The sequence below is a fragment of the Eulemur rufifrons genome, chromosome 4 (genome assembly GCF_041146395.1).
Source record: "Eulemur rufifrons isolate Redbay chromosome 4, OSU_ERuf_1, whole genome shotgun sequence".
Lineage (NCBI taxonomy): Eukaryota > Metazoa > Chordata > Mammalia > Primates > Lemuridae > Eulemur > Eulemur rufifrons.
This window is the reverse complement of record NC_090986.1, coordinates 83819457-83846252: the sequence shown is the minus strand read 5'-3', so window position 1 is coordinate 83846252 and position 26796 is coordinate 83819457. Positions and strand designations below refer to the sequence as shown.

General features: G+C 51.1%; 3 protein-coding genes and 2 long non-coding RNA genes across 13 annotated transcripts in view; 2 read left to right on the top strand and 3 right to left on the bottom strand.

Moving 5' to 3' along the window:
- CUL4A (cullin 4A) overlaps positions 1–2072 on the bottom strand; it is a 46036-nt gene extending 43964 nt beyond the window's left edge. For both annotated transcript variants that reach the window (XM_069467791.1, XM_069467790.1), the window contains exons 1-2: positions 1910–2072; positions 1560–1675 (exon numbers count right to left, since the gene is read on the bottom strand). In XM_069467791.1, coding sequence (XP_069323892.1) covers positions 1560–1675; positions 1910–2057 — 264 coding nt within the window. In that variant the 5' untranslated portion in view covers positions 2058–2072. The remainder of the gene's footprint in view (positions 1–1559; positions 1676–1909) is intronic.
- GRTP1 (growth hormone regulated TBC protein 1) overlaps positions 1–26796 on the top strand; it is a 199161-nt gene that overhangs the window by 99319 nt on the left and 73046 nt on the right. The gene's annotated exons all lie outside the window — the stretch shown is intronic.
- PCID2 (PCI domain containing 2) lies at positions 3020–23112 on the top strand. Of its 6 annotated transcripts, none has more exons than XM_069467783.1 (14): positions 3020–3068; positions 7281–7370; positions 9077–9150; positions 10062–10129; positions 11024–11063; positions 11753–11807; positions 13492–13595; positions 15146–15221; positions 16108–16249; positions 19237–19337; positions 20277–20350; positions 20497–20622; positions 21461–21584; positions 22614–23112. In XM_069467783.1, the coding sequence occupies exons 1-14, from the start codon at positions 3033–3035 to the stop codon at positions 22701–22703; spliced, it is 1200 nt and encodes a 399-aa protein (XP_069323884.1). In that variant the 5' UTR covers positions 3020–3032; the 3' UTR covers positions 22704–23112. The 6 variants fall into 6 exon arrangements, with proteins under 6 accessions (XP_069323884.1, XP_069323887.1, XP_069323885.1 ...); XM_069467786.1 differs by having other exon boundaries at positions 10062–10127; positions 11022–11063; positions 21461–21594; positions 22614–22624; XM_069467784.1 differs by lacking the exon at positions 10062–10129 and having other exon boundaries at positions 11019–11063.
- LOC138383012 (uncharacterized) lies at positions 4829–19187 on the bottom strand. Of its 2 annotated transcripts, XR_011233485.1 has the most exons (6): positions 18467–19187; positions 17797–17991; positions 9853–10223; positions 9021–9155; positions 8147–8187; positions 4829–6681 (listed from the first exon to the last, which is right to left on the bottom strand). It is a non-coding gene; the product is annotated as an uncharacterized lncRNA (long non-coding RNA). The 2 variants fall into 2 exon arrangements; XR_011233484.1 differs by having other exon boundaries at positions 17797–19187.
- LOC138383013 (uncharacterized) lies at positions 22782–25152 on the bottom strand. The gene is made up of 2 exons (XR_011233486.1): positions 24967–25152; positions 22782–24414 (listed from the first exon to the last, which is right to left on the bottom strand). It is a non-coding gene; the product is annotated as an uncharacterized lncRNA (long non-coding RNA).

The window sequence follows — 26796 nt, the reverse complement described above, 5'->3', positions numbered from 1 at the left end:
AAAATACAGGAGAAAATCTTTGTGACCTTAGATTAGGCAAAAACTTCTTAGATACTAAAAGCACAACCAATAACATAACAAATTGATACATTTGACTTCAAAATTTAGAACTACTACTCTTCAAAGGACATGGTGAAGGGAATCAGAAGACAAACTGCAGACAGGGAGAATGTATTTGCAAGGCCGCTATCTGATATGACTTGTACCCAGAATACATGATAAACTCAAACACTCAATAATAATAAACCCCCCAAAAATGAGCAAAATATTTCAATAAACACTTCATCAAAGAGGATACTTAGAATGACAAATGAACCCACAAAAAGATGCTTGATATCTGATCAGTAGGGAAATGCAAATTAAAACCACAATGAAATTCCACCATGCACCTACTAGAAGAGCTAAAATTAAAAAGAGACAACACCAAATGTTGGCGAGGACAGGGAACAACTGGACCTCTCACGCACTGCTGGCAGAGATGCAAAACGGTGCAGTCACTTTGAAAAACAAGAAATTTCTTATAAAGGTAAACATACACTTTCCACATGATCCTTAGAACTTACTTCTACGTACTTACTTGAAAGGGATGAGAATATATAATCACACAAAAACTGACTAATGTTCACGGCAGCTGCATTTGTAACAACTAAACCCTGGACACCCAAGTGTGCATTAACTGGTGAGTAGATAAACCAGTTGTGGTTTCCCCACACTACGCAGCAGCAGCAAGTTCCTATCACAGGGGGTGTGTGGATCTGAAAAGCACCATCCTGGTGAAAGCCAGGTACAAAAGGGAGCAAAACGCGAGGCCAGTTAGATGGATTCTAGAAATGGCAAAATACAGTGCCAGAAAACCAGGGATTGCCGAGGGCTGGGAGCTGGGAAGGGGTTTCATTGCAAAGGGGTCTTGGGAACTTTCTGGGGTGATCGAAATATTCTACATCTTGATTGTGGTGCTGGTTATACAAGCGTATACATCTGTTAAAGCTTATTAAGGGCGCATTATATGTAAATTATACTTCAGTAAAGCTGATTAAAAAACGAAGTCTTGTCACATACTTAAGGACAAAGAAGGGATGTATGTACACTAAACTGTCAATAGTAGTTTTGTTTGGGCAGTGGGAGTATAGGTGATTTAAATGTTCTTTTGCGTACTTTTCGTAATTTTTATAATGTAATCACTTCTGCAAGCATAAAATTTTTTAAAAATTCAAGCCTTTTAATAGAAATGGTATGACACAGTTACCTAAAACAAAATGATAAAACTATATTAGCGAGTAAAACAGTATGAGTTTTATATCTAATAAATGGAACTATAATAATAATTTGCTGCATACTTGCAAAACATTAGTCATGAGATTCTCAGAAACACACTTCCTTCTCTTCCATTATGGGATAACTTTAAATACCTGTCTAAGCAGCTTAAACCTGAAAACAAAATAAAAATTCCGCAAGAGCAATAAACAAAAACACGTGTCGGCTGGGGCGCCCGCTGTCGCCGCTGGGGGCGGGCCGCGCGTCCCCGGCCCCACGCGCGTCCCCGACCCCACGCGCCTCACCTGGTAGAGCTCCTCGAGGTTGTACCTGATGGACGTGCTGCTCTGGATGGCGCGCACGGCCTCGCGGAGCTTCTGCCACGTGTCCTGCGTGTAGTTGTCGGGCAGCCTGGGTCTGTCTGCGGGGCCGGAACGAGACCGCGCGGCTCAGAGAGCCCCCGAGGCTCCTGCGGCCCAGGCCGGGCCTCCCGGGCCCAGGGCGCCGCGGCCTCGCGCGCGGGGGCTCGCCACGCCGCGGGGGGCTCGCCCGCGCCCCGCGTCCCCGCCCTCGGAGCCCCCGGCCGCACTGCCCTCCCGCGGGCCGGGCCCGGGGTCCCGCCGCCCTCGCGCCGGCCCGGCCGCCCCGCACCCACCTCGGAAGTTCTTGATGACCAGCTTCTTGGAGCCGCCCGCGCCGCCCGGCTTGGCGGGGCCGGGGGCCAGCGCCGCGGCCTTGGTGAGGCCGTTGGTGCGGCCCACGAGAGCCGAGAAGCTGCCCTTCCGCGGGGCCTCGTCCGCCATGGCTGGGCCGGAACCGCCGCACCCGCCCGCCCCGCTCCGCCCGCTCGCCCCGGCCCGGTCCCCGCCCCGGCTGGCCCGCCCCGTCCGCCCCGGTCCGCCCGCTCCGCCCCGGCCGCCCGGTACCCGCCCCGCCCGGCCCGCGCGCCCGCGTCCTGGAGGCCCAACCGCCTCCGGAGGGCTCGGGGGCGCGCCGGAACCCCTGCTTAGGGCTGGGGGCGCGCCGGAGCGTCCCCCCTCATTAGGGGCTCGGGGGCGCGCCGGGACCCCCCCCTTAGGGCTGGGGGCGCGCCGGAGCGTCCCCCACATTAGGGGCTCGGGGGCGCGCCGGGACCCCCCATTGAGGCTGAAGGCGCGCCGGGGCGCCCCTCCATTAGGGGCTCGGGGGCGCGCTGGGACTGGCCGCCTAAAGGGCTCTGGGCCGTCCCGGGACACCTCCCCCAATCAAGGGTCAGGGGCGCGCCGGGACAATCCCCTGAGGGGCTCAGGGGCGTCCCAGAACACCTCTCCCAATTAAGGGTCAGGGGCGCGCCGGGACCCCCTTAGGGCTCGGGGCCGCGCCGGGACAACCCAACCCCAGTTAGGGCTCGGAGGCGCGCCGGAACCCCTCCGTTTAGGGCTGGGGCTCTAGGAGCATCCTGAGAGGCTCGTTTTCTCACAAGCGACAGTCGTGGGGTCAGCAGAGTCACAGGCAGCTCCGCCGTGGGGCTGCCCTCGCCGCTGAACCCCAAACCCCCTCAGCCCCGGCGGGCCCAGACAGACACAGGGACAGTCGGAGGCGACCGGGCTGAGGGGGCGGGGACCCAGCTCGAGCACGTCGCCCTGGCGGCCCCGGGGTCGCGCCATCGCGCGCGCTCGCCCTCCGGAACCAAAGTGCGGGGGAAGGCGGGGCCGGGGGCGCCTTGAGGGAGACGGACCCTGGTCCGGAAGTGACGGAAGCGGCTGGAACTGGTGGTGTTGTGGGCGGTGCTCGCTGCCATGGCGCACATCACCATTAACCAGTACCTGCAGCAGGTAAGTGCCGGCTTGGGAAACGCACCGCGGCGTGGGTGGACCTCAGCCTGTTCCTGCGTGTCCCATCTCTGGCATCGCACCCTGAGGCCTCTTCCTCCCGCCGCTTCGCTGCCCCTTCCCTGTCCGAGTCTTCATGTCTTAACGCTGATGGCGTAAAAACGGCGGGCTGGGCCCGAGGGGCTGCCCCGGGGTTCCTTCTGCTGGGCCGCCGTGCTGGCGAGGCTGTGTCGGCACAGTGTCTCGGAGCTCGGGTCCGCAGAATGGGGAGTACTCGTGATTTAAGCAGACACACGTGTCGTCCCTCCTGGGGACACAGGGATGGACCACAGGGTCGCTGCCCTCGGTGTGTGCAGTGGTCCCAGTGGATCTGACGAGCCTGATTTGGTCAGTGTTGTTTCGGTTGGACACTGGTGGAAGAAAGGAGGAATTTGAGGCGGGAGGTGTTTCCTGGGAGTCTGGCTACGTGGTCCAGTTGGGGGCTGAAGGCGCTGTGGCGACATGTATTCACAGTTGGCAAGGCGCCTGAGGAGTTGGCTGGGCTGCCGGGGGCCCCGTGTCCACTGAGGAGCTGATCACGTCTCTGAGGTTTGCTGGTAACGGTCACATCCCTGTTTTTCCCTCACACCCCAGCTTCCTCACAACGTAGTCATCGAGGCAGGGGCACTGATGGGAATCCATGTCTGCAGGGAAGCTGGGGCCTTCCCTGGGGTCCAGGTCCTGTGGAGATGAGCCATCGGGCTGGCCAGGTCGTGCCTGAGGTGCTGGGTGCAGCTCAGGTGGGTCTGGCCAAGGAGAGCTGAGGATGTGGGCCACCTCATGTCACCATGGACAACCCTGGGAGGTCGCTGTAGAAGAGGCTTCTTGGAGCATGAGCTGGGACCAGTGAGCGTACCCTGGCTGGGCCCTCCCTGCTCACTGGCGGGACCTGGTGTCTGACTCAAGGGCTTGGTCCCTGAGTGACTCCCGTGCCCTGGAGCTTCCCACCACTGGGGTGTGCTTCCGTTTCACAGCGCTCCCCCAGTTCTGTAACTCCAAGCCCTCGTCACCTGTGGGTTTCCCCTGGAAAGGGCTTTGGAGGCCTGGAAGACATTCAGAGCATTGTGCTGAAGGGTGACCAGTGGCCACAGTCCCTGCTAACCAGAGTGAGGCGTGTCCTCGGGCTCTCAGGACTGAGGCTGGGCCAGGGCCTGTGCAGGGGCCGAGTGCACCTGAAACCAGAAGGTGAGATGGCTTTAGGAGGCTCTCGGCTTGAATGTCATGTTCACACTGAGCACAGGGGAGCTCGGCCGGGCAGGCCAGCAGGGCCCCATGCTGCTTTTCTGCCTGACTAGCCCTGGTTGAACAACAGCAAAGTCTGCCTCGGGGCTCCTGTGGCCAGGCAGCCCACATGGCACATGCAGGGTGGCTGTGGAAGGCACGATGTCACTGGGGCTACACTGACTAAAACTGGCCAAGACCTGGGTGGGATTGGTCACTTCACTTTCCAGCCCAGGGTCGGCCCTGGATGGGATGGTGAGCATGGAAGACGCATGAGCCTGCTCTGGTCCAGGAGGGTGCCCTCCCTCCCGAGAACTGCCCCCTCCCTAAGGGTGACCTTAGAGCCACTGGAGGCTTCTGGGGGCTGCACACCAGCCGTGGTCACAGACACTGGAAACCCTCCTCCTGCAGAGGACAGGCAGCGGCCGGCGTTGCCCTCTCTGGGCCACCTTTAGCTTGTTGCTGACAGTTGGCAAGTGCAATATTTTTAATTCCAAAACATTGATCTCCAGCACACTAATTTAATTTTCTGTCTTTCTTTCTTTCCTTTCTCATTCTCTTACCCCGGGTGGAGTGCAGTGGTGTCATCATAGCTCACTGCAACCTCAAACTCCTGGGCTCAGGCGATCCTCCTGCCTCGGCCTCCTGAGTAGCTGGGACTACAGGTGTCCAGCACAGTAATTTTGAAGAGGAAGCCAAACCCCTTCCCAAAGCCAGTGAAGGCTCTTGGTATCCATCTGTCTACCTTTTGGATGAAGTTCCTAAACCTGTGGTCAGGGCCATGAAGAGAAAGACTGGGTTTAGTGATGGACTTTCATAGTACTTGCACTGAAGTCACACTGCACCCATCTGTGACTTTGAAAATATCAGGAGGGGGGGACGTGATGTGACCTTGCGTAGCACCCTGCAATATCACATGGAATTGGTCATGAGGGCTGGCTGGCTCTGGAAGGCCATGGTTTTCCTATGAAGGCATAAAACCTATGACCACAGCCTGGAGGTCTTCAGATGGTTTCAGCCAACGATAAACGGAATCATTAAGTTCCTACTCATACCTCCAATTCAAGTCCAATGGGATTCTCACTTTCCCTTGTTCTATTTTAGTATCTTCCTTTCTTGAATACTGAGGACCGTGGTCCCCAACTCTGATAAATTTACTGTACTCACAAAGCAGTTTCAGAATTATGACACCAGCACCACTACCAACAGAGCCTACTAAGTAAAATTCAGGGTTTCTTTTGCAGTCTTTTTGTCCTTAAAATAAGGACACTCAAATCCCATGAAGTTCTGTGTTCAGAAATTACTTACATTCTTTTTCTTTATGGTTATGCTCTCCTTTGACATTGATACATATCTTCCATTTGTATTCAGTTGTAAGGTTGCCTTTCCTTTTTATTGTATTTCTTGAATATGTTCATAAATAAACAGTATGTTTAAAAATGTGCTCAGAAACTCCCCTTCTCTCTTTCATCTCATTGCCACCTCCTCTGTAGAGAGCTGTTTTCGTTAGATTCTGCCTTCTTTTCTCTATGTGCTTTTGAGAAATATATGTGGCACACAGACATAAACACACATGCTTCTGTTGCCCTGTCGAGAGGCAGCATTCTATGCACACTCTGTGTACACCCACAGCTTGCTTTTTTCACTTAACTCTATATTCTGGAAATTGTTCCATGTCAGTTCGCAGAGATCTTCCTCATTGTTAAAAATGGCTGCATCACATGCCTTACAATAGCTGTTTCCCAGCTTATTCAGCCTGTCTCCTGTTTCCAGTATCTTCTGATTATCTGCAGTCCCTGAAAGAGTAACCAAGCGCAGGTATCTTCTGTTTCTAGTTGTAAGGTAAATCCTATAAGGGGAGTTACTGTTTCAAAATGTAAACGCATGTGTAGTTGAGTTGAATAGTTAAGTGGCAGATTCCTTATCATGTAAGTGAGTCTTTGGGAAGGTGGCGTCAGCCTTCCCAGTCAATGCCCTGAGTTGAAAAATCGGGGAGGAGGAGCTGGGTTCCTGTGTGCGTCCTGGGGGCATGCGCCTCCACTTCTTCTGGGTGTGGACACGGGGCTTAGCATTATAGGGTCAGAGAGCAGACGTTTGCTGGCTTTAGTAGAAATGCCAATTTTCCATAGTGGCTGTACCAGTTTACCCCTACCACCAGTGTGCAGGCATTCCAGCTACTTTGTATCCTTGGCAACACTTAGTATTGTCAGTGTTCTCAATTGTGGGTGCTCTGGTGGGTGCGTGGAGGTGTCTCATTGCCCTTTGCTGGTGGGTGGTGGTTAGGGCCGTGTCGAGGGCCTTTCACATGCTTTTTGGCCGTTGGGATGTCCTCCTCATGCTGTCCCTGGTCAGAGTCCTGTGTGGGCATAAAAGTGACACACTTAATTTTATTGTAGTTGAATTACACTACACGTGCAGCTTTACGCTTAGCTTTTCTTTTCATTTATGTAATTAAAATTTTTATGTCTTTTTGTAAATATAATTTCCAAGCACATTTGGTTTTCTAATCGCAAGGCGCCTGTTGTGGCGCAGGCCTGCCGTGTGCAGGGAGATGGGCCGAGAGGCTCTGGGCCCGGCCCAGGTTGGGTCAAAGCCTTTTGAATTTTGGAAATATGTGGGTTTCAAGCTGATTTTTTTTTCATAAGCTATATAAGTAAATTTTCAAATATGTTAGTGTGACCGAGTCAAACTAGAACGATTCATCATCGTTAATGACCAAATAGCACCTCTGCTTGTTCTTACCTGCTTTACCTGTTTTCTTGCCTCTGGAAGGTTTCATTTTGAAATGGAGTTATGTTTACTGGCTAAGGAGAGTCTTGACGTGGTACATTTTGATTATTCTGACTCCTTTCAAAGTAGGGAACCTGAATTCAGTGGTATACAACATCCTGTTTAGGTTCTATTAGAATAGAATGTTTTACTTTCTACTTAGGTTTTCCCTTTCAAATGTTTCAGGTGTACGAAGCGATCGACACCAGAGACGGAGCATCTTGTGCAGAGCTCGTGTCTTTCAAGCATCCTCATGTTGCAAACCCGCGGCTTCAAGTAGGTGAAAGAGTTATGCACCGGGTGTCAGGAGAGAATTACAGGGTAACAAGTTTCTTAAGAGAAATTTAGGAATAAAAGAAAATTAACACTGTCGCTCTTATTTGAAAATTTGAAAGTTCCCTTAGGATTTCTGAATTGCGGTTCATGAGTAGAGCACGGACTGTGTCGTGTCCCGCACCAGCATGTGCGGCTCACTCCTGCGTGTGTTTCCTGCACAGCCTGAGGTGTGCAGCAGTAAGGTGGCAATCGGGATCACCCCGAGGGGGGCACGGTGGAGCTAGGACTCTGTCCAGGCCTGTCTGGCCCCAAGGCCCCAAGGCCGGCATGCGCCACAGGCGTCTCCAGTTAATTTACGTTCTTATTCAGGACCAGGCCAGCAGCCCAAGGCCCAGCCTGGGGATGTCTGTGGAGTTTTACTGGAGCAGAGCAGAGCAGAGCTGCTGGTTTGCGTGTTGCTGATGGCTGCCTTCCTGCTACAGCGGCCCAGATGGCTTCGTCCGCAGGCATCTGTGGCCTACAAAGCCTAAAATATTTATTGTGTGGCCTTTTCCAGAAAGCCTTCGCCAACCCGTGCTTGTAAATCCGAGTATTCTTGATGAGAATGAGTGATAGTGAAGTGGTATTTTTTATAGAAAATATTTTGTAAAGTCCTGTTTCTTCATTGATATCCATTATAATATCGGAGTGTGTTCCCATTGGGGAGCAAAGCTTTCCTTTTGGAAGAAAATGGGCTTATCTATTGGTGATTGCATTTGGCAGCATATGGACCGTACCTCAGACCAGGTGAATCAGTCTCTGGGATAGCAGCAGGCCTCTATTAAAAAAAACAAAAAGTTACCTAAGTGATTCTAATGTGCAGACAACACTGAAAACCATTGCTCTCAATAGAAGCTAGTGCTAGAGACTCACTGAAATCAGGTTCAGCTCTGCCGGAATACTCCGCAGCTGGTGCTGTGGGCGTCATGTTGCAGTGCGTCCCCTGACACCCATCTGTCTGTCCCATGGCAGTCTAAGGCTGACCCCGTCATTGTGAGATTCCCCGTTAACTTCTGTGTGATGGCTCCATTCACGGGGGCCACCGTCTGGATCGGTAATCTCACTGGGCTGTGAAACGGCAGTCTCTCTGGTATTGTCATTCCTCCCACCTTCACACATGCAGATGTGCGGTGTATTTATCCTATCAGTGTGCATGCAGGCTTTTTTAAAAAATTCAATGTTGTGTAATCCATTGTGTATTAGTCAAGATTTTCCAGAGCAACAGAACCAGTAGGATATTCCTATATCTACATTTACATCTAGGGAGACTGATTGTGAGGGATCGGTCATATGCTCTGGAGGCTGAGGAGTCCTGCGATCTGCCACCACGGGCTGGGGACCAGGAGAGCTGGCCGTGCAGTTCAGCCTGCGTCCCAGAGCCCAAGAGCCGGGGCCAGTGGCGGGAATCCCCGTCCAAGGGCCAGAGAAGTGCCTGGACTGTTCCCTGGCCCTCAGCGGGCAAAATGGAAGTATATTCAGGGGCTTCTTGTTCCCTTGAAATATTGATGAATACTTGCTGAAGTAATGAACCCATTACCTAGAAGTGCTGAAGTGCAGAGTTACTGTGAGCTATGAAATTCTTTGGAAACAGATCTAAGTCTTATTCTGTACCTTGCATTCTTTCTGTGCCTGTTGACTTAATCCTTGCCGTTTTTCTTACGAACCAGATGGCCTCTCCGGAAGAGAAGTGTCAGCAGGTTTTGGAACCCCCTTACGATGAGATGTTCGCAGCTCATTTAAGGTAGTCTGTCGGTGAGGAAGAAAAACACACAAATCTGGAAATTTCTGAATTGACCAGGGATTTTATCTTGCATCATCTTACACTTGAAGCAGCAAAGAATTGACTTTGAGAAAGTAGAAAAATGCATTTATAATTTCACTTTGATAAAGCCTGTTGTGTAATAGTATAAAAAAATCTCTTAGTATTTATCATGTTGACTGAATAGTGTTTTTTTTTTATTTAGTGGGGTATGGAACCTAACAGTTCATTTACCTTTTTCATGGAAATACATATAGTTTTTAACTTCTTAGCCTCACTGGGAAATGGACTGGAGTTGAGAAAGCAAATAAAATACAGCTTTTTATTTATCCTTTGTATCTCCTGCCTTTATTTCTAAAGCATCAGTCCAGGCAGAAGTTTGCGTCCTAGAGCCAGTGAGCTGTGCTGCCTTGTTCAGAGCAGGCTGGGCTGGGGCCGGGGGGCTCTGTGAGCCCCGCAGGGTCTTTGGAAGCGCTGGGTACCACTGTGCCTGGGAGGGGCCTGCGGCTTTCTAGTTCTGCGCGGCGGGCGCTGGTTCCAGATTTGGCAGTGAACCAACCGTACCCAGCGGGAGTGTGGGTGGGGCGTCACAATTGGCCCACTGCCAGAGTGCAACGGCCACACTGTGACAGTGTGTCTGTCTGTCCCTGCTGCAGCTGGGTGTCTGTCTCGTTTTATACCAACCTGATTTGGTTCAAACAGTCAGTTGTGACTTCCGCCTTGACCCTTTGCCTCCTGCCGGCCGGGAGTTCCCAGCTCCGTTCCAGGACCAGTTGGGAACTGGGGCGGCTGGGATGAAGCGAGCTGTGCGGTCTGCAAACGCTGTCTGGGTGTTTATCAGGGCGATGCACGTTCTGACGCCCTGGCTCTCAGCCTCCACGTTTCTGTTGCAGGTGCACGTACGCGGTGGGGAACCACGACTTCGTAGAGGCGTACAAGTGCCAGACCGTGATAGTCCAATATCTTTTGTGGTTTGTGGCCGCCGCCAGTGTATGACAGATACAATGGATTATTTGGGGTGTAAGATCTTGAAATGTTGGGCCAGTTGTTCCTACCTGCAGTCAGAAAGGAATTGAAATATCTTGGAAGAAAAACTCATTTTAGCTATTTCACTCAGGTAGTTAATTTAGCATGGATCTTAAGACTCATTCGATTACACATATAATGAGAAAGAACACTGGTTAAGAGAAAGGATTTATTTAATTCTGTTGAGAAGAGTAATATTTTGTAAGTGTAGTTACAGGGACTGGCTAAGTCCCCTTGGTGAAATATCAAAGCTCCTGAATTTAGCGTAATGGACAGGAGTGGACTCAGACCCACAGTGTCATTTAATGGGGGTTGCTGCTTGCATGCCACTTTCTTACATCCTATAAATATCATCTCCCAGTTAGGGTCCTCATCAGTGAGGTTCTGAGTGTTTGTATGTATCTCTAGATTTTACTGTACGTAGAAGAGAGTGGGCTGCTAGCTAGGTAAGTCTCCTTGGAATTCAAAAATTCTATAATGGATAAAATGCGTTTTACCCTACAGATTCTAAAGCATTTAAATGTAACTTGTGATCATCTGGGCTCAGAGAAATTGAATAAAATGTTTGAAACTGCAGATTAAAGAAATCTGATAACAAGAAGTCTTTCTTCATTTGGAGAAAGTATGCATGAACTAAATAGTGTATGTGTACCTGATACACAGGTATTTATACTGGAGGCCCATGCCTTTCCTGCAAGAACTTATTGCTCTGTGACAGAGCCTGCAGGAGGGTGAGCTATTCTCCTTAAAGCTCGAGCCCCTTCTTCATTTTTACCAAACGTAGCATCATTTGAATTTCTTACGTGCTACCTTCCTTAAAATAGTACATCGTTCCTCCGGGCATTCCAGGCCCACAAAGAAGAAAACTGGTAAGTGTCAACAGAAGCAGCTGGAAATTAGCAAGCAGAAATTTTTTTTAAGCAGAAACTTAAAAAAAATTTGTTTTAAATAAATATGTCTTGTATTATTTTTATTTCAGTACTTGCGTGCCCCTAAATACTTATCAAATACTATTTTTTCCTTCATTTGTCAGTTTTTAAATTTTGGATGAAAGAAGTAGACCAACCATAATTCAGTGGGTGATATAAAACATCATATTGGGGTATTATAAATTCTGAATTTCATGATTCATTAACAAACTATAGGTAAATACTCAAAGGCCTTTTACAAACAAAAATCCCACCTTTTTCCTGTGTTACATGAAGATCTACACATGAAAGGAGTCCAGTATTGCCAGGTAGATGTGAAAGTTGTTTAGGACATACTGTGTGTCACACACTCTGGCTCCTGTTAGGACGTCTTCCCAAACCACGTCTTTTCTTAACGGGGCTGTTGGGATGGTGGAGGGGAGTGAGGGGAAGGAGGGGTCCCTGGGAAGCTGAAGGGCCGGGGCGGTGGGTGTGGGCCCTGCGGGGTGGCCTTGCCCCGAGCCTCATGGCAGAGTTTGGAGGGTGAGGACTCCAGCCTGGTGAGCAGCCCGGGCGCAGGTGCTCTGCCGCCAGGGCCTGGAGTCTCAGACCTCACAGCCGCCTCACCCAAGTTTGCTTTTTCCCCGTAGGGCTCTGCCGGTCATGTATGCGGTAGCACTAGACCTTCGAGTATTTGCCAATAATGTAAGTTTAATTTCCTTATCACTATTGTTTTAAAACTAAAACTTAGTGGCCATCTGTTGCTTCATTTCATGTACTCTCTCCCAGAGTTCTGCATCGGTGGGGTGGGCTGTGTCTGGCAGGGGGAGCGGAAGAACAGGAGGTGGCCTGTAGTTAGTTACTGTCTCTGGGGCGAGGCAACAGACGTAAGCAAATGTTTTCTCAGATCTACCCACTGTCGGTATGGACAGAGATGTTTCCGTGTATCCTTAACCATGTATGGCATGTGGTGGTTTTTAGTTTAAAAAGGAGTGGAACAACAACAAATGAGCGATTCTGCATTCTCTTCCATTCTTAAGGTGTGGCCTGTCCCCTGACTTAAAGAATTTGTCTAAGGCCAGGCACGGGAGCTCACGCCTGTGATCCCAGCACTTTGGTATGCCAAGGTGTGAGGATCGCTAGAGGCCAGGAATTCAATACCGCCCTAGGCAACATCGTGAGACCCCATCTTCAAAAACAGTTTTTATAAAATTAGCTGGGCGTGGTGGCGCGTGCAGTCCCAGCTACTCTGGAGGCTGAGTGGGAGGATCACTTGAGCCCAGGAGTTTGACTGCAGTGAACTGTGATTGCACCACTGCACTCTAGCCTGGGTGACAGAACAAGACTGTCTCTAAAAATGAATAAATAAATAAGAATTCTGCTCACTGTGGATTCAGGCAGTAGCTTCAGGTCTGTCTGGTGTGAGGGGAGAGCCTGGATTTCGTGGAGGTGACTTCCTCTTGGGGTCCCCGTAGGCCGCAGTCATAGAGCAGCAGTTGTCAGCCTTTTGGTCTTAGGACCCTTGTACAGTTTTAAAAATTATTGGTAACTTTGGTTCTAGACAAGATGAAGTAAATTTCTCCTCATTCCTCCTGTGAAAAGCATTGAAAGCCCTGGGTGCTGTCATGCGAGCGTGGCTCTCGCGGGTGGAGAGAAGGGACTGGGGCCCCGGGGTCCTGCCCGCCTCCTGCTGTGGACCGGTGCCTGGAACGCGGCGGCCGCGGGAGGCGCTGAGGGAAGCAGGAAGCTGCCAGCGTGCAGCACAGGTCCCGTGTGCGCACAAGAATACGTGTGCCCAAGGACCAGGACTTAATAAAGTTAGTATTTCCTGCTTCCTCAAGGGCCGTTTTAAAGAGAAGCTAGTTTTATTGGTTCTTTGGTTGAGGAGCTGCAAGTGCATGGTGTGAGGGGGCAGTGACCACGCGTCTAGTCTGGTGCCTGAGGGCGGGCAGAGCCATCAGTACGAGTGTCAGTGTGGTGAAAAGACCAGCAATGGCTTAGTGCTGTCGGGAAAGCAGTTTTGACACCGGCTCACCTGCAGGGGTATTGAGGGAGACTCAGGCTCGGTGGTGACGTGACTGTCCCAGAGATGTTTGTTTCCAGGGCTCTGACTGGCCGATCCTGGGCGGGAAGGTCAGGGGCCGGGGCAGGAGAAAGCCTCTCGCGGGCACGGCGCCCAATGCACTGAGGCTCCCAGATGCTGGCGGATTGAGCTGGACCCACTGAAGACAGATTTGATTTGCAGAAGGACTGGGACAATGTGTAGACTTGTCAATTTTTAAAAATACCGTAGTACATGCTAGAATTTCTCTACAACCTTTTGGGACTTTGACTTTTATTTATTGTACCAGGTTTTGCTTTAAAAAATAAATTTTTTATATTCTTTCAGGCAGATCAGCAGTTGGTAAAGAAGGGGAAAAGCAAAGCTGGGGACATGCTGGAGAAGGCGGCGGAGCTGCTGATGAGCTGCTTCCGCGTCTGCGCCAGTGACACGTGAGTCGGGCGGGGCTCGGGCTTCAGAAAGTTCCTTGACGGCCGAGACCCTTTCCCGCTGAGGCCTGCGGTGACTGCAGTTTCCTGTGCCCAGAACGCCCACCCCGTCTCCTCTTCCTCGGTCTCCGCTTGTTTTGGAGATTTCAGCCTCCCCGAGGCCCTTCTCCAGTGGACCTCGCGGCGGATCGAATCTCCTCTCTGCAACACGGGCAGTGGGCTGCACCTCCCGCTCACCGCCCCGCTGGGGGCGCCGGCAGGGGTGGCCGGTGTGCGACGGCTGTTGACGGGCAGAGTGCGTGAGGCCGTGTCGCGCTCACCGTCAGAGCGCCCGCCCCACAGTAAATGTTTCTTAAGACTAGAAATGCTTGAATGTTGAAGTCGAATACTAGAGGTTTTGTTAGACTGCATATTTCTGCACAGCAGTGATCTTCCTGACCACTGATCAGTCAGCAGTTTCTCAGACACAATACTAAACACGCAAGCAGCAGCAGGAAAATAGATGAAGTGGACTTCATCAAAATTAAAAACTTTTGTGCTTCAGAGGCACTATCAAAACAGTGAAAAACAACCACAGAATGGGAAAACAATTTGCAAATAATATATCTGATAAGGGTCTAGTATTCAGAATATCTAAAGAACTGTTACAACTCAATAATGAAAAGGCCAATAATCCCATTTAAAAATGGCAAAGGGTTTAAAACTCTTCCAGAGGCGAGACACGAATGGCCAGTGGGTGCATGACAGGGTGCCGCACCTCACTAGGTGCCGGTGGCTAGAGCACACGCACCCGTCGCTTGAAATGCGGCCCCTTCGCAGCCACCGGCAGGCTGTGGTCACAGACAGGCACAGGCGGGGATGTGAGCCGGTGCCGCTGCTGGGCACAAGAGCCTGGCGGTTCCTCAGAAAGTTAAACGCAGGGTCTCCACGTGACCCAGCGGTGCCACTCCCGGGTGGGTACCTGGAAGACGGAAGCAAACCCCGAGTGACAAATCTTCCCTCCTGGGGTTTGCTTTTGCCATGTCTCCAGAAGAGGTCGTTGTTCCCGGTGTCAGACCAGCAAGGATGTTACCATGAAGGAAGCGTTTGTTCTGATTTTTCCCCACTGGGGGTTAGTTTTGCCTGTTTGACAACTTCACACAAACGGACTCCCCAGTTGGTACTTCCTGCGTCTTCCTCTGAGACTCACCCTTGTGCATGTTGCTTGTCCATTTGGTTGTAACGAGAAGAGAAAACATTCTTCCATTTTTCAAAAAGGCGTTGTAACACCTAGCTTTTACATAATGTTGCTGCAAATGAGGCTGTTTTCAGCTGCTGCCAGTGGAGGGGGACATGTTACCCAGATATTTAATTGGGATTTTCCTGGTTTGCTCTCCCCCCCCCCAAGTTTACCTATTAGATAAGACATCTTTTTAAAAGTTTTTTTATTTCATGAATATGACTTGAGCTGTGAGATTTTATCTCAAGATATTAATTTGTTTAGCAGTGTATTTTGTAATTTATAAATAAGATTTTTATTTCTTATGTAACTTTAAAAAATTATTTTCCCATAGTCGTGCTGGTATAGAGGACTCTAAGAAGTGGGGAATGCTGTTTCTGGTGAATCAGTTATTTAAAATTTACTTTAAGGTATGCTTCCATTTGAATACTTTATGTCTTTGTAAGTTTTCTTTCTCCCTGTCTTTCTACATATCGTATTATTTCTGTTAATTATTAGGTGGCCTTTCTGGCATTGCTGGGAAATGATCTAAGCATATTCGTAATCCTAGTAGCTAACACTGCGTGAGTGCCTACTGAGTGCAAGGCATTATTCCAAAATGCTTTACAAGTATCTTATTTAAAACTCTGCTGGGTGGGGTGGCTCGCAGCTGTAATCCCAACATTTTGGAAGGCCGAGGTGGGAGGATTACTTGAGACAAGGAATTCTAGACCAGCCTGGGCAACACAGTGAGACCCCATCTCTACAAAAAATTTAAAAAATTAGCCGGGCATGGTGGCACACACCTGTAGTCCCAGCTACTCGGGAGGCTGAGGCAGGAGGATTGCTGGAGCCCAGGAGTTTGAGGTTGCTGTGAGCTACGATGACACCACTGCACTCTCGCCCAGAGAACAGGGTCTCTATAAAAAACAAAAAACAAACAAAACACAAAACTCAGCCTCTGAGGTAAGTGTTACTAGTGCCAGGGGAAACTAAGGCACCTGTGTGTTAAGCACCTGGGCCGGTGTGGAATTGGGCCTCCGGTGCTTTGGTTTCTCTCTGGAGCCTGCGTCCTCCACTGACTGCAGAAACAGACGCGGACGAGGCCCAGCAGCGCCCCAGGGAGGCTCCTCTGCGCTGTCCAGAGTGAGCTCATCTGTGCTGGCAGCTTTTTGTTTTAGTGTTTGTTATTCAATAAATACTTCTGTAACTCCCATTTTGAGGAGGCATATGCTTAGGAAAGCAGAAGTTTACGTTTGTTCTGCCACCTGTTTTTGTTGTTTTTAAATATTTTAAATGGATTGTTATTCATCATAGATCAACAAACTCCATCTGTGTAAGCCGCTGATCAGGGCGATCGACAGCTCCAACCTGAAGGACGACTACAGCACCGCGCAGAGGGTCACCTACAAGTACTACGTGGGGCGCAAGGCCATGTTTGACAGCGACTTTAAGCAAGGTGTGTTCACCTCTTTTCCAGTGTTTCAATAAGACGTTGCATTCTGAACAATTTGAGTGTTACAGTTTCAGAGAACCCAATTACTGTATTTTATTATTAAGGTAGAATATATGTGTAACAAAGTCCAAGTTATGTATGTATATATTTGATACTGACAATGATCAAATGACGGAAAGTTATATTTGAAGGTTCCTACTCTGCCCTGGGTGGGTCCTGAATGCGTGTCCGAGTCTCGCGGTCCCGTGGACGTCCCTGCTGCGTTGACTGACAGGCCTGTTCCCTGAGCCTTGTGGCCCTGTCCATGTGCTAGTTATGGGGACATGGGAAGTGGAGATGAGGACAACACTGAGCTCAGCTCCTGACTTACTGCCTAAAAATCCCGCGTGGGATGACTCAGCAAGCAGTGGAGACGTGTGCCCGGGGCCTGGTGTCGTATTTCGTGTTTGTGGTTTTCAGTGTAGCCTCGTTTCTGCGCAGTGCTGAATGTTGTCAGATCACATTAACATATTAGCTTGTCTTTGAGTTTCTCAAGAACATGAAGCCAGTCTGTTTTCTTTTTTATACCTTCTGATTAGCGGGCATGAGGTCATTCTTTGTGATCTCTTCTCTTGCACTCAAACCAGACTTTTAAGCTTACTTCTTCAGCTCTTTGCTGAGCACAGAGCCGCAGCTGCACAGAGCAGCACCCCTCCGGCGACACAAGCGGGTGGAACGGCCTCTCTCCCTGGGCCACTGCAGCCCTGGCTGCTCTGCTGACCGCAGCGCCAGCTCTTGGACAGTAATTGCTCTGGTGTTTGATTCTGTTGGCTGCAGACTAACCTTTCATTTTCTTTCACAAAAGTTTTAGTAGATCTAGGGCTTTTAAAGAAGGACTTTTCTTGGTTAATTCTCTCATCTGTTTTTTTTTTTTTCCCTTAAAATACAAAGCATAAGGGTAGAAACTTTTAAATTATATTCTACTGAGTTCTATTAAGGTCTTGATAAGTTTTTCCTCTGAGTGATATGTTTGGGTACCTTACATAGCCAGAAGCGACCTGTTAATATTGCCACCACATAGTCATAGTTTCTAAAACCTTCAGAGCTAAAGAGTTCCTTCAAGACTCTATCATCTAAAACTTACATTTTACTGTAAAAGAAAATGAAAATCGTAGAGACTGTGATTTTCTGAGATTACTGAGCTAATCAGGCACTTTTTATGTCCCTAAGAAGCCAGCACTGACGCTTGAGCCCTCAGCGGTTCTGATTCCCACTTTGCTGCTGGGAATTCTTAGAGCCCCCGATTGTACTGAAGTGGATAAAATGTCTGCAGAGATTGTGTTGATTTTAATTCTTTCATGTGATTTTATGTTATGTAAGAAGGAATATTTGGAGTATCTCAGTTATTTGTTATACACTTTCAAAAATATATTAATGTCAGAGATTTATACTCTTCTAGATAGTTTTTACTCCAACCAAAATATATTGTTTGATGCAAAATATGTGAAGTCCCCTCAAAGACAGCAGAACATCTCAGCATGCACTATCTATTAGAAAATGCATTTTTGTACCTCCATGGGGACTTGGGCCCCCTGCCCTGGGCAGTAGTAAAGGTCCCCTTCTCAGGGTCTGGGCTGCGAAAGTCCAGCTCTGGCAGCTGGGATATTGCGGACTTTCGGCTGAATCCTTGCTCCTTGATCTCGGCCCTGCAGGGCTGCCGGCGGGCACAGCTCGGTGGCTGGAAGGCACCGCGGCACGCGCACTCACTGCAAGATGAGACATTTCTTTTGTGAGACGGCCGCACCAGTTAGGAGCGGAGGCAGTGGTTCTCAGGGGGGTTCCCTCAGACCCCAGGGCCTGCTGCTTCTGGTGACACGGTCTGCAAAGGAGACGGCCTCTGCGGTTCTGCACATCTCAGGTCTCTTATGTTTGGGACTTAATGTCACTATTCAGGGAGCATAAACAGTAGTGTGCCTCTGTCTGAGGGAACATCTCACTTTCCTAATCCTTTTATTTAGTTTTTGTAGAGATGAGGTCTCGCTATGTTGCACAAGCTGGTCTTAAGCTGCTGGGCTCAAGCAAGCCTCCCACCTCGGCCTCCCCAAGTGCTGGGGTTGTAGGCGTGAGCCACCGCGCCTGGCCTCCCTCCCTAATTCTTGAACCAGACTCAGCGTCGGCAAAGCCTGCCCTTGTCTGGGGAGGAGGCCGAGCCGCTGTCCAGAATCCCTGCCCTTCTCTCACCTTTGCCTTCCAAGCCTCAACAGAAGCGCAGGTCCACGCGGCCTCGCCCTCAGAGTGGCCGGTCAGCACCTTAGACTCCTGGCAGGTCTGTGCCGCGCACTCGGTAGGATTTGTCTCGACAAACTGAATCATTTTTGTTTTGAAATCTGTTAAACTCAAGTCTGTTTTATATGAAATGGAATCTCCTCTTAATGTTGCTGTCAGGACAGAATATATATATTACAAGTTAATACGGTCATTTTTTTAAAGCTTACGTTCATTTCAAGTGGAAGGTATATGATCATTGAATTATATGCTAAGCTGGAAGGTGTGTTTCTCTAAGTTATTTTTATTCTGTTTACTTATGCATGATTAAAATAAATAACGGAGGTACGTTTTTAAATATGTTTTTATGTTTTCCATGAATGTGGGTATCGTTTGAGCAGGTTAAAAACTTTTAACATGCCGAGCGCGGTGGCTTGCCAGAGGACCCGTAGGCAAGTCAGACTCTCAAGGGAAGTTAATTTCTTCAGTTTTCCCTGTTAAGCAGAACTTCCCAGGCAGTTCTTGTTGACTTTGGGGCTGTGGGTTTTACCTAAGGAAAATCACTGATGACAGAAATAAAGCCGGGCTCGTATCTTCTGAGAGAACAAAAGGAGGAACGAAATATGCAAGGGGAAGACGGTGGAATCGGGCAGGAAGGGAGTGTGGCAATTGGGAGCTCTGGGGCGAGGCTGTCATGTTGGGGTGCTGCGGGTCCCACCCTCAACGGTCCCTGGTCGTCTCTGCAGCCGAGGAGTACCTGTCGTTCGCCTTTGAGCACTGCCACCGCCTCAGTCAGAAGAACAAAAGGATGATTCTGATATATTTGCTTCCAGTGAAAATGCTACTGGTGAGTGAGTGGTACTCAGTTTTGATGGATCCTGGTGCTTTAAAGAAGCTGATAGGCTTTTTAAGAACAGCAGACGGTGTGTGGCCGGTCACAGTCTGCGTGGGGGTCGCCCCAAGACAGAGCAGGGATAAGCCTGTGATTGGCCCGAACCACAGGGCTCTCCATGGCTGGCACTTCCAGACCCTTCTAGAAAAGCTTCGTCTGTGTTCTGTTTCTCCTAAAAGTATTTAACTCAAAAGTTTAACATTCATATAACAAATAAAACAAGTGCATATTATTATATTTGTCCCTAAAAATCTAAATTAACAGCAGTGGGGGAAAAATGTCATTCCAGCCTGTCTGCAGGTATTTTATTTAGTTCACCAAATTTGTTTTTGATATTTGAAAAGAAATGTCAAATAACTGGTAAGTTAATTGACTAACACATCCTTAAAGTGACAGAGCTTTCTTTTCTCCCATTTAAAAATTTAAAAAAATAAAGCAGTGCACACTCACAGCTAAAACTGCAGCGGCTCAGGATGGCTTGGGATTGAAAAGGCAGCGACGTCGTACCCGACGCCACTTACAAGACAACCGGTTTCACGTTTTTTAGCTCACTCTTCTGGAAGACATTTCCATAGTCCTAAATCTGACGATTACACTAGTGTTTCTTCGGTTCTCACTCCCCTCCTGTTACATGAACAGTGAGAGCCGTGAGAAGGCCAAGGTCAAAGTCACATGTCGCTGAGTGACAAACTGTTGTGCCCGGTGCCCGTATTTCCGGACCAGGGCTGTTTTCCCAGGGTGCTAGTGTGTTGTTAATCCTCGTCCAGCTACCTGCGTAGAAACTCTAAGAGAGTCAGGTTGCAGTTTTTTAAAAACTTAATTCCTTGAAAAGAATTTTATCAAAGACAATTCTGTGAAAGATGAAAGCATTTTCATTCTGGAAAACTGTTTCAGGGTCATATGCCAACGATTGAGCTCTTGAAAAAGTACCATCTCATGCAGTTTGCTGAGGTAACCAAAGCTGTAAGGTAGAGTATTTAATTCTTTTCCACTTGAGATTTTTAAAAACATAAAATAGTAGAAACTACCTGATGTGTGTGAGAAGTCACTGGTTTTTGACGCACTCTTTCCGGGATTTTGTTCTGTGGTGGTGGCGTCTTCCCTCCGTGGCCAGCGAAGGCAACCTGCTCCTGCTGACCGAGGCGCTGGCCAAGCACGAGACGTTCTTCATTCGCTGCGGTATTTTCCTTATCCTCGAAAAACTGAAGATCATCACCTACAGGAACCTCTTTAAGAAAGTGTAAGCATTTACCCAGGCTGTGGGGACCCCAGCGGGGCTGGCGTACAGCTGGCAGCGGGTGGAAGCCGAGCTGCAGGCGGGGAGGGGCCGCCCTGCTGGGCAGAGACCCCCTCCCCTCGTTTCCCTTTAACTGTGTGGAATGGAACGAGACGCCCCGCCCACTGCCACCTGGGAGCCTGGGCGCGGACGCAGGTGAGCAGTAGAGGCTTTGCTGGTGCTTCTGGGGAGAATAACGCAGGTTCTGTGTGATGAGCAGACTTGGCAGCAAGGACTGGGGGTGTCGGCCTCGCCTCCTGGGTCAGAGCCGGCCGAGCCCACTCCTGCCCGTCAGGTCAGACATTTGTGTGGTTGCTCCTCCTCTCAGACCCAGCACTGGACTCGCCTCTCCTCTGAGGCCTGGTCCCGCCAGGATCTCAGTTAATTAAGCTTCAAAGCAAGGCAGACTTTTTACACAGCTGTGGGTCCGTCAGAAGCAGGAAGGCCCATATTTCCCTGAATCCGTAAGACACGATCCCTTGTCAGCTGCATCCTGATTCCAGAGATACTCGCGTGTGAAAAAATACGCATCTTAAATTTAATGTAATACTCAGTAAATGCAAAAAAAAAAAAAAAAAATTTTGTACTAGTGGCCTAGTGGCTTTTTTTAATTGAAAAGTCAAATTATATTTAATAGCTCTTATTTTTAGAGAGTCTTTGGAGTCTATCTAATAAGTGGAAAAATTATTTTCAACACTGGTTTTTTAAGAGATGTCTTCCCCTGTGGACGCGTGGTGCCCTTCGTGGCCTTCGAAGTGCTGCGCTCCAGCTAGTGACCGAGTGGGCGCCTCTTCCCCTCCAGGTATTTGCTGCTCAGAACACATCAGCTGTCCCTGGACGCCTTCCTGGTGGCCTTGAGGCTCATGCAGGTGGAGGACGTGGACATCGACGAAGTGCAGTGCATCCTGGCCAACCTGATATACATGGTGCGCCCCTGCTCTGCGCCCGGCAGCCGTTCGTGGCGGGACGGTCTGGATGCGAAGTGTTAATGTGGTGGTAAAACTGTTAAAAAGCCTTTTGCTTTGGTGAAGGTATTTTCTGACAGGGCTGATTTTATCCCAGCAAATGCCATTCAAAGGGCCTTCTGAGCAGTGAATGTAGTACGTATTTCTGCGTCCTCCACCGTACGTGCAGTCAGCCCTGTGTGTGGAATTGGGTGGCCACGGGGGACGGGTTCCGGGACCCCCTGGACACCAGCGTCCTCAGCTGCCAAGTCCCTGAAACAAAATGGTGCAGTGTTTGCACACCCCTGCGTGCTTTAAACCATCTCTGGGTTACTTCCAGCACCAAATACGGCGCAAGTGCTGCCGTATAAATACTTGTTACACTGTGTTGTTTAGGGAATAACAACTAAAACAAGGCGTGCTCAGAACAGATGCTTTTTTCTCTGAGTATTTTTTTTTTTTTTTTTTTTTGAGACAGAGTCTCACTCTGTTGCCCAGGCTAGAGTGAGTGCCGTGGCGTCAGCCTAGCTCACAGCAACCTCAAACTCCTGGGCTTAAGCGATCCTCCTGTCTCAGCCTCCCGAGTAGCTGGGACTACAGGCATGCGCCACCATGCCCGGCTAATTTTTTCTATATATATTTTTAGCTGTCCATATAATTTCTTTCTATTTTTAGTAGAGGTGGGGTCTCGCTCTTGCTCAGGCTGGTCTCGAACTCCTGAGCTCAAACGATCCGCCCACCTCGGCCTCCCAGAGTGCTAGGATTACAGGCGTGAGCCACCGCGCCCGGCCTTCTCTGAGTATTTTTTATCTATGGTTGGCTGAATCCACAGAAGGGGACCCACAGGTGCGGGGCCGGCTGTGTTTAGTTCCAGTCACTGCCCAGTGAGCTGAAGGGCACCCACGCCAGGGAAGAAGGCTCCTGCCGGGAACGGAGCAACTGAATCGCCCTTCGTCTGCGCCGTGGCTCGGATTAGACATGTCAGCTCCTTCCTCTCTCTCTTTCCTGCAGGGTCACATTAAGGGCTACATATCGCACCAGCACCAGAAGCTGGTGGTCAGCAAGCAGAACCCCTTCCCGCCACTGTCCACGGTGTGCTGAGCGCGTGGTCCCGAGCGTGGGGGCGGTTGTCCCCCGGGTCCTGTTGGTGCCGACAACTCAGCCCCGCAGGCCCCGCGGTGCCGAGACGCTGGGACCCCTGCGGCGCACTTCCTGGGACCCCGGGACTGAGCGCGCCCGCACACCCACGCATCTCCACCCTCCTTCGTTATTCGTAAGGGACGCCAACCTCACGGAGGCCTGGAACTTTCTTCAGAAAATGCAAACACCTCTGCAGCTTGGAGAAGGCGGCTTTGCGTGAAGGCGGCTGCAGTTTATTTTTCCTAAGTGTTGTTCCCAATTGCAGCTCTTTCTGTAAAAAAGGTATTCTGAATTTGTTCAAATGGCATATTCTTCATTATATCTTCCAGGATACATCTATTTTTATAGATTAAATTTGAATATTTTATGTCATCAAAATGCTTGGTTTACTTAAAGCTTCTTTTTAAAGGCAGACTTTAATTTGATTTAAACTTTCCAGATTTTATAGCTTGCCTATATAGATGCCCCTTAATTCACGACGGGGTCACGTCCAGTAAACCCCCTGTAGTTGGAAGCACCGTAGGTTGAGATGCGTCTGTGCACTCACTACTGCACACGGCAGCTTCGCCCAGCCTGTCTGAGCCGCGCTTGGAGCACGGTGTCGGCTGCCGCTGGCAGAATCACTGGCACAGGCCTGTCTCAAATGAGGTGTTGAGTGTCTCGCGGAATCTGCTGACTGCTGTGCCCACGCGGGCAACAGCGGCTGCGTGGTGCTCAAAGCGCGGTTCTTGCCGAACCTGTGTGGCTTTTACTTCCTCACCATCGTAAAGTCGGGACAGTGTGGGCCAGCTCAGGCTGCCAAGCGAACTGCCACCCGCTGGTCGGCTTGGACAAGAAGCTCTGACCTCCCGGCTGCAGAGGCCGGGGTCCGACTGAGGCAGGCTGCCGGGTGGTTGGCTCTGGCGAGGGCCCTCTCGTGAACTGCACTGCTGAAACACAGCACCCGACTGGCACATTCGCGTTGTGATAGACAGCAATTTACTGCTCACTGTTCTGCAGCCCGGGGGGTCCAAGACCAAGACCCCAGTAGATTCAGTGTCTGGTGACAGCCGCAGTGACAGATGGTGCCACCCGTCCTCATCCGCGCTGGCTCCCTCCACCTGTCCTGGAAGGGCCCAGCCTCACACAGCCTCGCCGGGGTGAGGTCTCAACACATAAATTTGGGGGCAAAGATAGACCACCGCAGTGACTAGTGTTGCACATGGTGGCTTAGTTTTCCCATTTGTCATCGCAAAGATAATCACTTTCGGACCCCAGATCCTACGGCAGTGAATCCTCCAGGCATTGGGAATCTCCCCACGCTCGTCCTCCTGAGCTGTGTGTGAAATAATCATCCATCTCCCGGCAGAGACGAGCGGCTGGGGCGAGGGACTTCCTGCACCACTGTGCCAACCTCCTCGCACAGCCCGCAGGGCCCTCCTCCCTCCAGGGCTCCCGCTGTTGGGGTGTCTGCTGTTAGGGTGTCCTCTGTGGAGTTTCCCCAGGGAAATCTAGGACCCCACAAACAACTCTGTGCAGAACCGGACACGAGCCCGTGTACAACCCGGCCGTTTACCTCTCCGGTCTGACTGCGTTCCCCGTGTGATCGCGTGTTCAGTCAACTCACGTCTGTGAGGTTGGGCGTCTCACAGCAGCCGTGTCCCAGTGGCACCTGGACCCGGTCAGGTTCCTCCTGAAAGGGTTTGTGGTTTTGTCATGCCTGGGGGGCACCGCCACCCAGAAGCCACTTCAGATGAATTCGCTGTGTGAGTTTGGGGGCCCACGTGAGTAGGTTCATCACAAAGCTGGGTGGGTTTCTGGGGCCCGGTTCCAATTCTTAGAGACCGTCCCCGCCCTGCCTCCAGGGCTGAGGTGACACTGGCTGATGCAGGCATGTGTTCTTTCGTGGAGGTTCCTCAGATAGTGGCATGCCTCGCAAACTCATCCTTTATCCCGAAATAACGAGCCCACCCCAGATGAGCCCACTCCCGATGCCGGCATCTGCCGCTCCCAAGGGCAGAGCCCTCCCGACCTGCTCGCCTCTCCGCACGGCCGCCCTGGCGTGGGGTTCCCAGCGTGTGAACTTCGGGGACACGCTCAGACCACAGCACGTGCCCCGACGTCCACGTTGAGGACCGAGTGGCATGTGACCACCTGGAGCCCAACTTCCCTAAGATCCCTGGAGACAGGAAGGAGGAGACACAGGTGACACAGCTGTGGCCAGGCCCCAGAATCTCAAACTTACCGGAAGGGACCGGTGCTCTCGAGAGCAGTCGAGCATCCGCGGGTTCCGCAGGGCTTGGGGGACGCTGGCGCCTTTCTGGACCTTCCTCCTGGATCAGGGACCTTCTGGGGCAGGAAAGACATGGAAGACTGTCCCCCCACCCCGCCAAGTCCAGCCTCGCCCCGGCGGAGCAGGACCCCGCCTCACTGGCGCCACCACGTGGAGAGTCCTTGGTGGGGTTCAGGCTCCCTCCTGAGCCCGAGGTGCAGGGCTGTGGTCTGGGGTGTTTTAATTTCTTTGAGGTCACTGGCAATTTTTAAGAAGTAAAGTATATTTTTAGTGTGGTAAAATATAGGTAACATAAAACTTACCACTCTGACCTTTTTTAAGTGTACTGCTCAGTGACACTGGGTAAATTCATGCGGCTTTTGGTATCTTTTCTTTTTTGAGACAGGGTCTCACTCTGTTGCTCAGGCTGTTCTCGAACTCCTGGGCTCAATCCATCCTCCTGCCTCGGCCTCCCAGAGTGCTGGGCCTGCAGGCGTGAGCCCCCGCGCCCGGCCACCTGGTTCTTTTTAAGTCCATTTTCTGGTTCTGTGTGAGTTGCTCCTGCTCAAACACACGTGTGTTTCGTGTTTGTTTTCCTCCCGTAACTGGGGCCTGTGTGCCCAGACTTTGTCCTTGAGTCGGCCAAAGCCAGGGTCAGCACAGCCGCAAAGTCCATCCAGGGAGGGCACCAGAGACCGCTCACCTGCAGCCAAGGCCGGTGGGGCCCCCACAAATGACAGGCCTCGCCTGCAGGGGTCAGCTGACCACCCCCCAGCAGGGGCCACCGTGGGTGTGGGGCCGGTAGGGCAGAGCTCGCACTGGAGGGTGGGGCGGGAACACAGCTGTGCAGGGTGCACGCGTGGCCTGTCAGCTCGGAAGACCCTCGGCCAGCTGGGCCTCCCGCCACACCCAGCCACACTGGCGTCTTGCCCACGGGGGCTCTGCCACGCTGTCCCCCTGTGGGGACAGTCCACATCCTCTCCCGCCTGTTGCCCAGGGTCCCGTCTGCTCCATCCTGGGTCCCGGCACCCCGCTGCCCGTCCTCAGGTCTGCACAGCCGGTCTCCCTGCAGTGCGAGCACAGGGTGACCGGGGCCTTCCGCACCCCTAGAAATGTGCTCGGCACGCGCCTCCCCATTTCCACCTGCCGGGGGCGTCCCCACAGGAGGGCCCCACGACGGGCGATCCTCCTCCTCCTCCCTCCCTCCGCCTGTCTCTGTCTCTCTGCCTGTCTCTCCTGCATCTCTGGCTCTCTGACTCGCTGTCTCTCTCTGCCTGTCTGTCTCTGTCTCTCTATGCATCTCTGTCTCTCTGACTCTGTCTCTGTCTCTCTCCCCACAGCCCCATCTGCATGTGGGCTCACTGCTGCCAGGGCTGTCTGATGGGAACCCCCCGATGTCCCCCCGTATGGGCCCCTGAGCCTCACTGAGGCGGGTGCAAAGGTGGTTCTGGCCTTGCTGACCCGGCCAGGCCATCCTCAGTGGGGTTTGCCTCGCTGTCCCCGAGTTCAGCCCCCTGCCAAGTAGGCGTGCCCTTCCGGGAGCCTGGCACCAGGACATGAGCCGCCCGCTTGTCCCCTTATTGGTGACACCTGTGCCTTCCCTGGAAGAGGGTGTGTCCCTGGCTTTGCCTGCATAAAGGCACCTTAAAGGAATCACTTTTGGGGTGACGCTCCAAGCTCCTCTGAACATCTGGTTTCCTGTGGCTTCACACTAAGGCCTGGGGCTGGCGCTGGCCCTGTCCTGCTGGGACAGCTCCTCTCTGCACAGCTGGGCGGGGTCTGCAACCACTGCCCTGCTGGAGC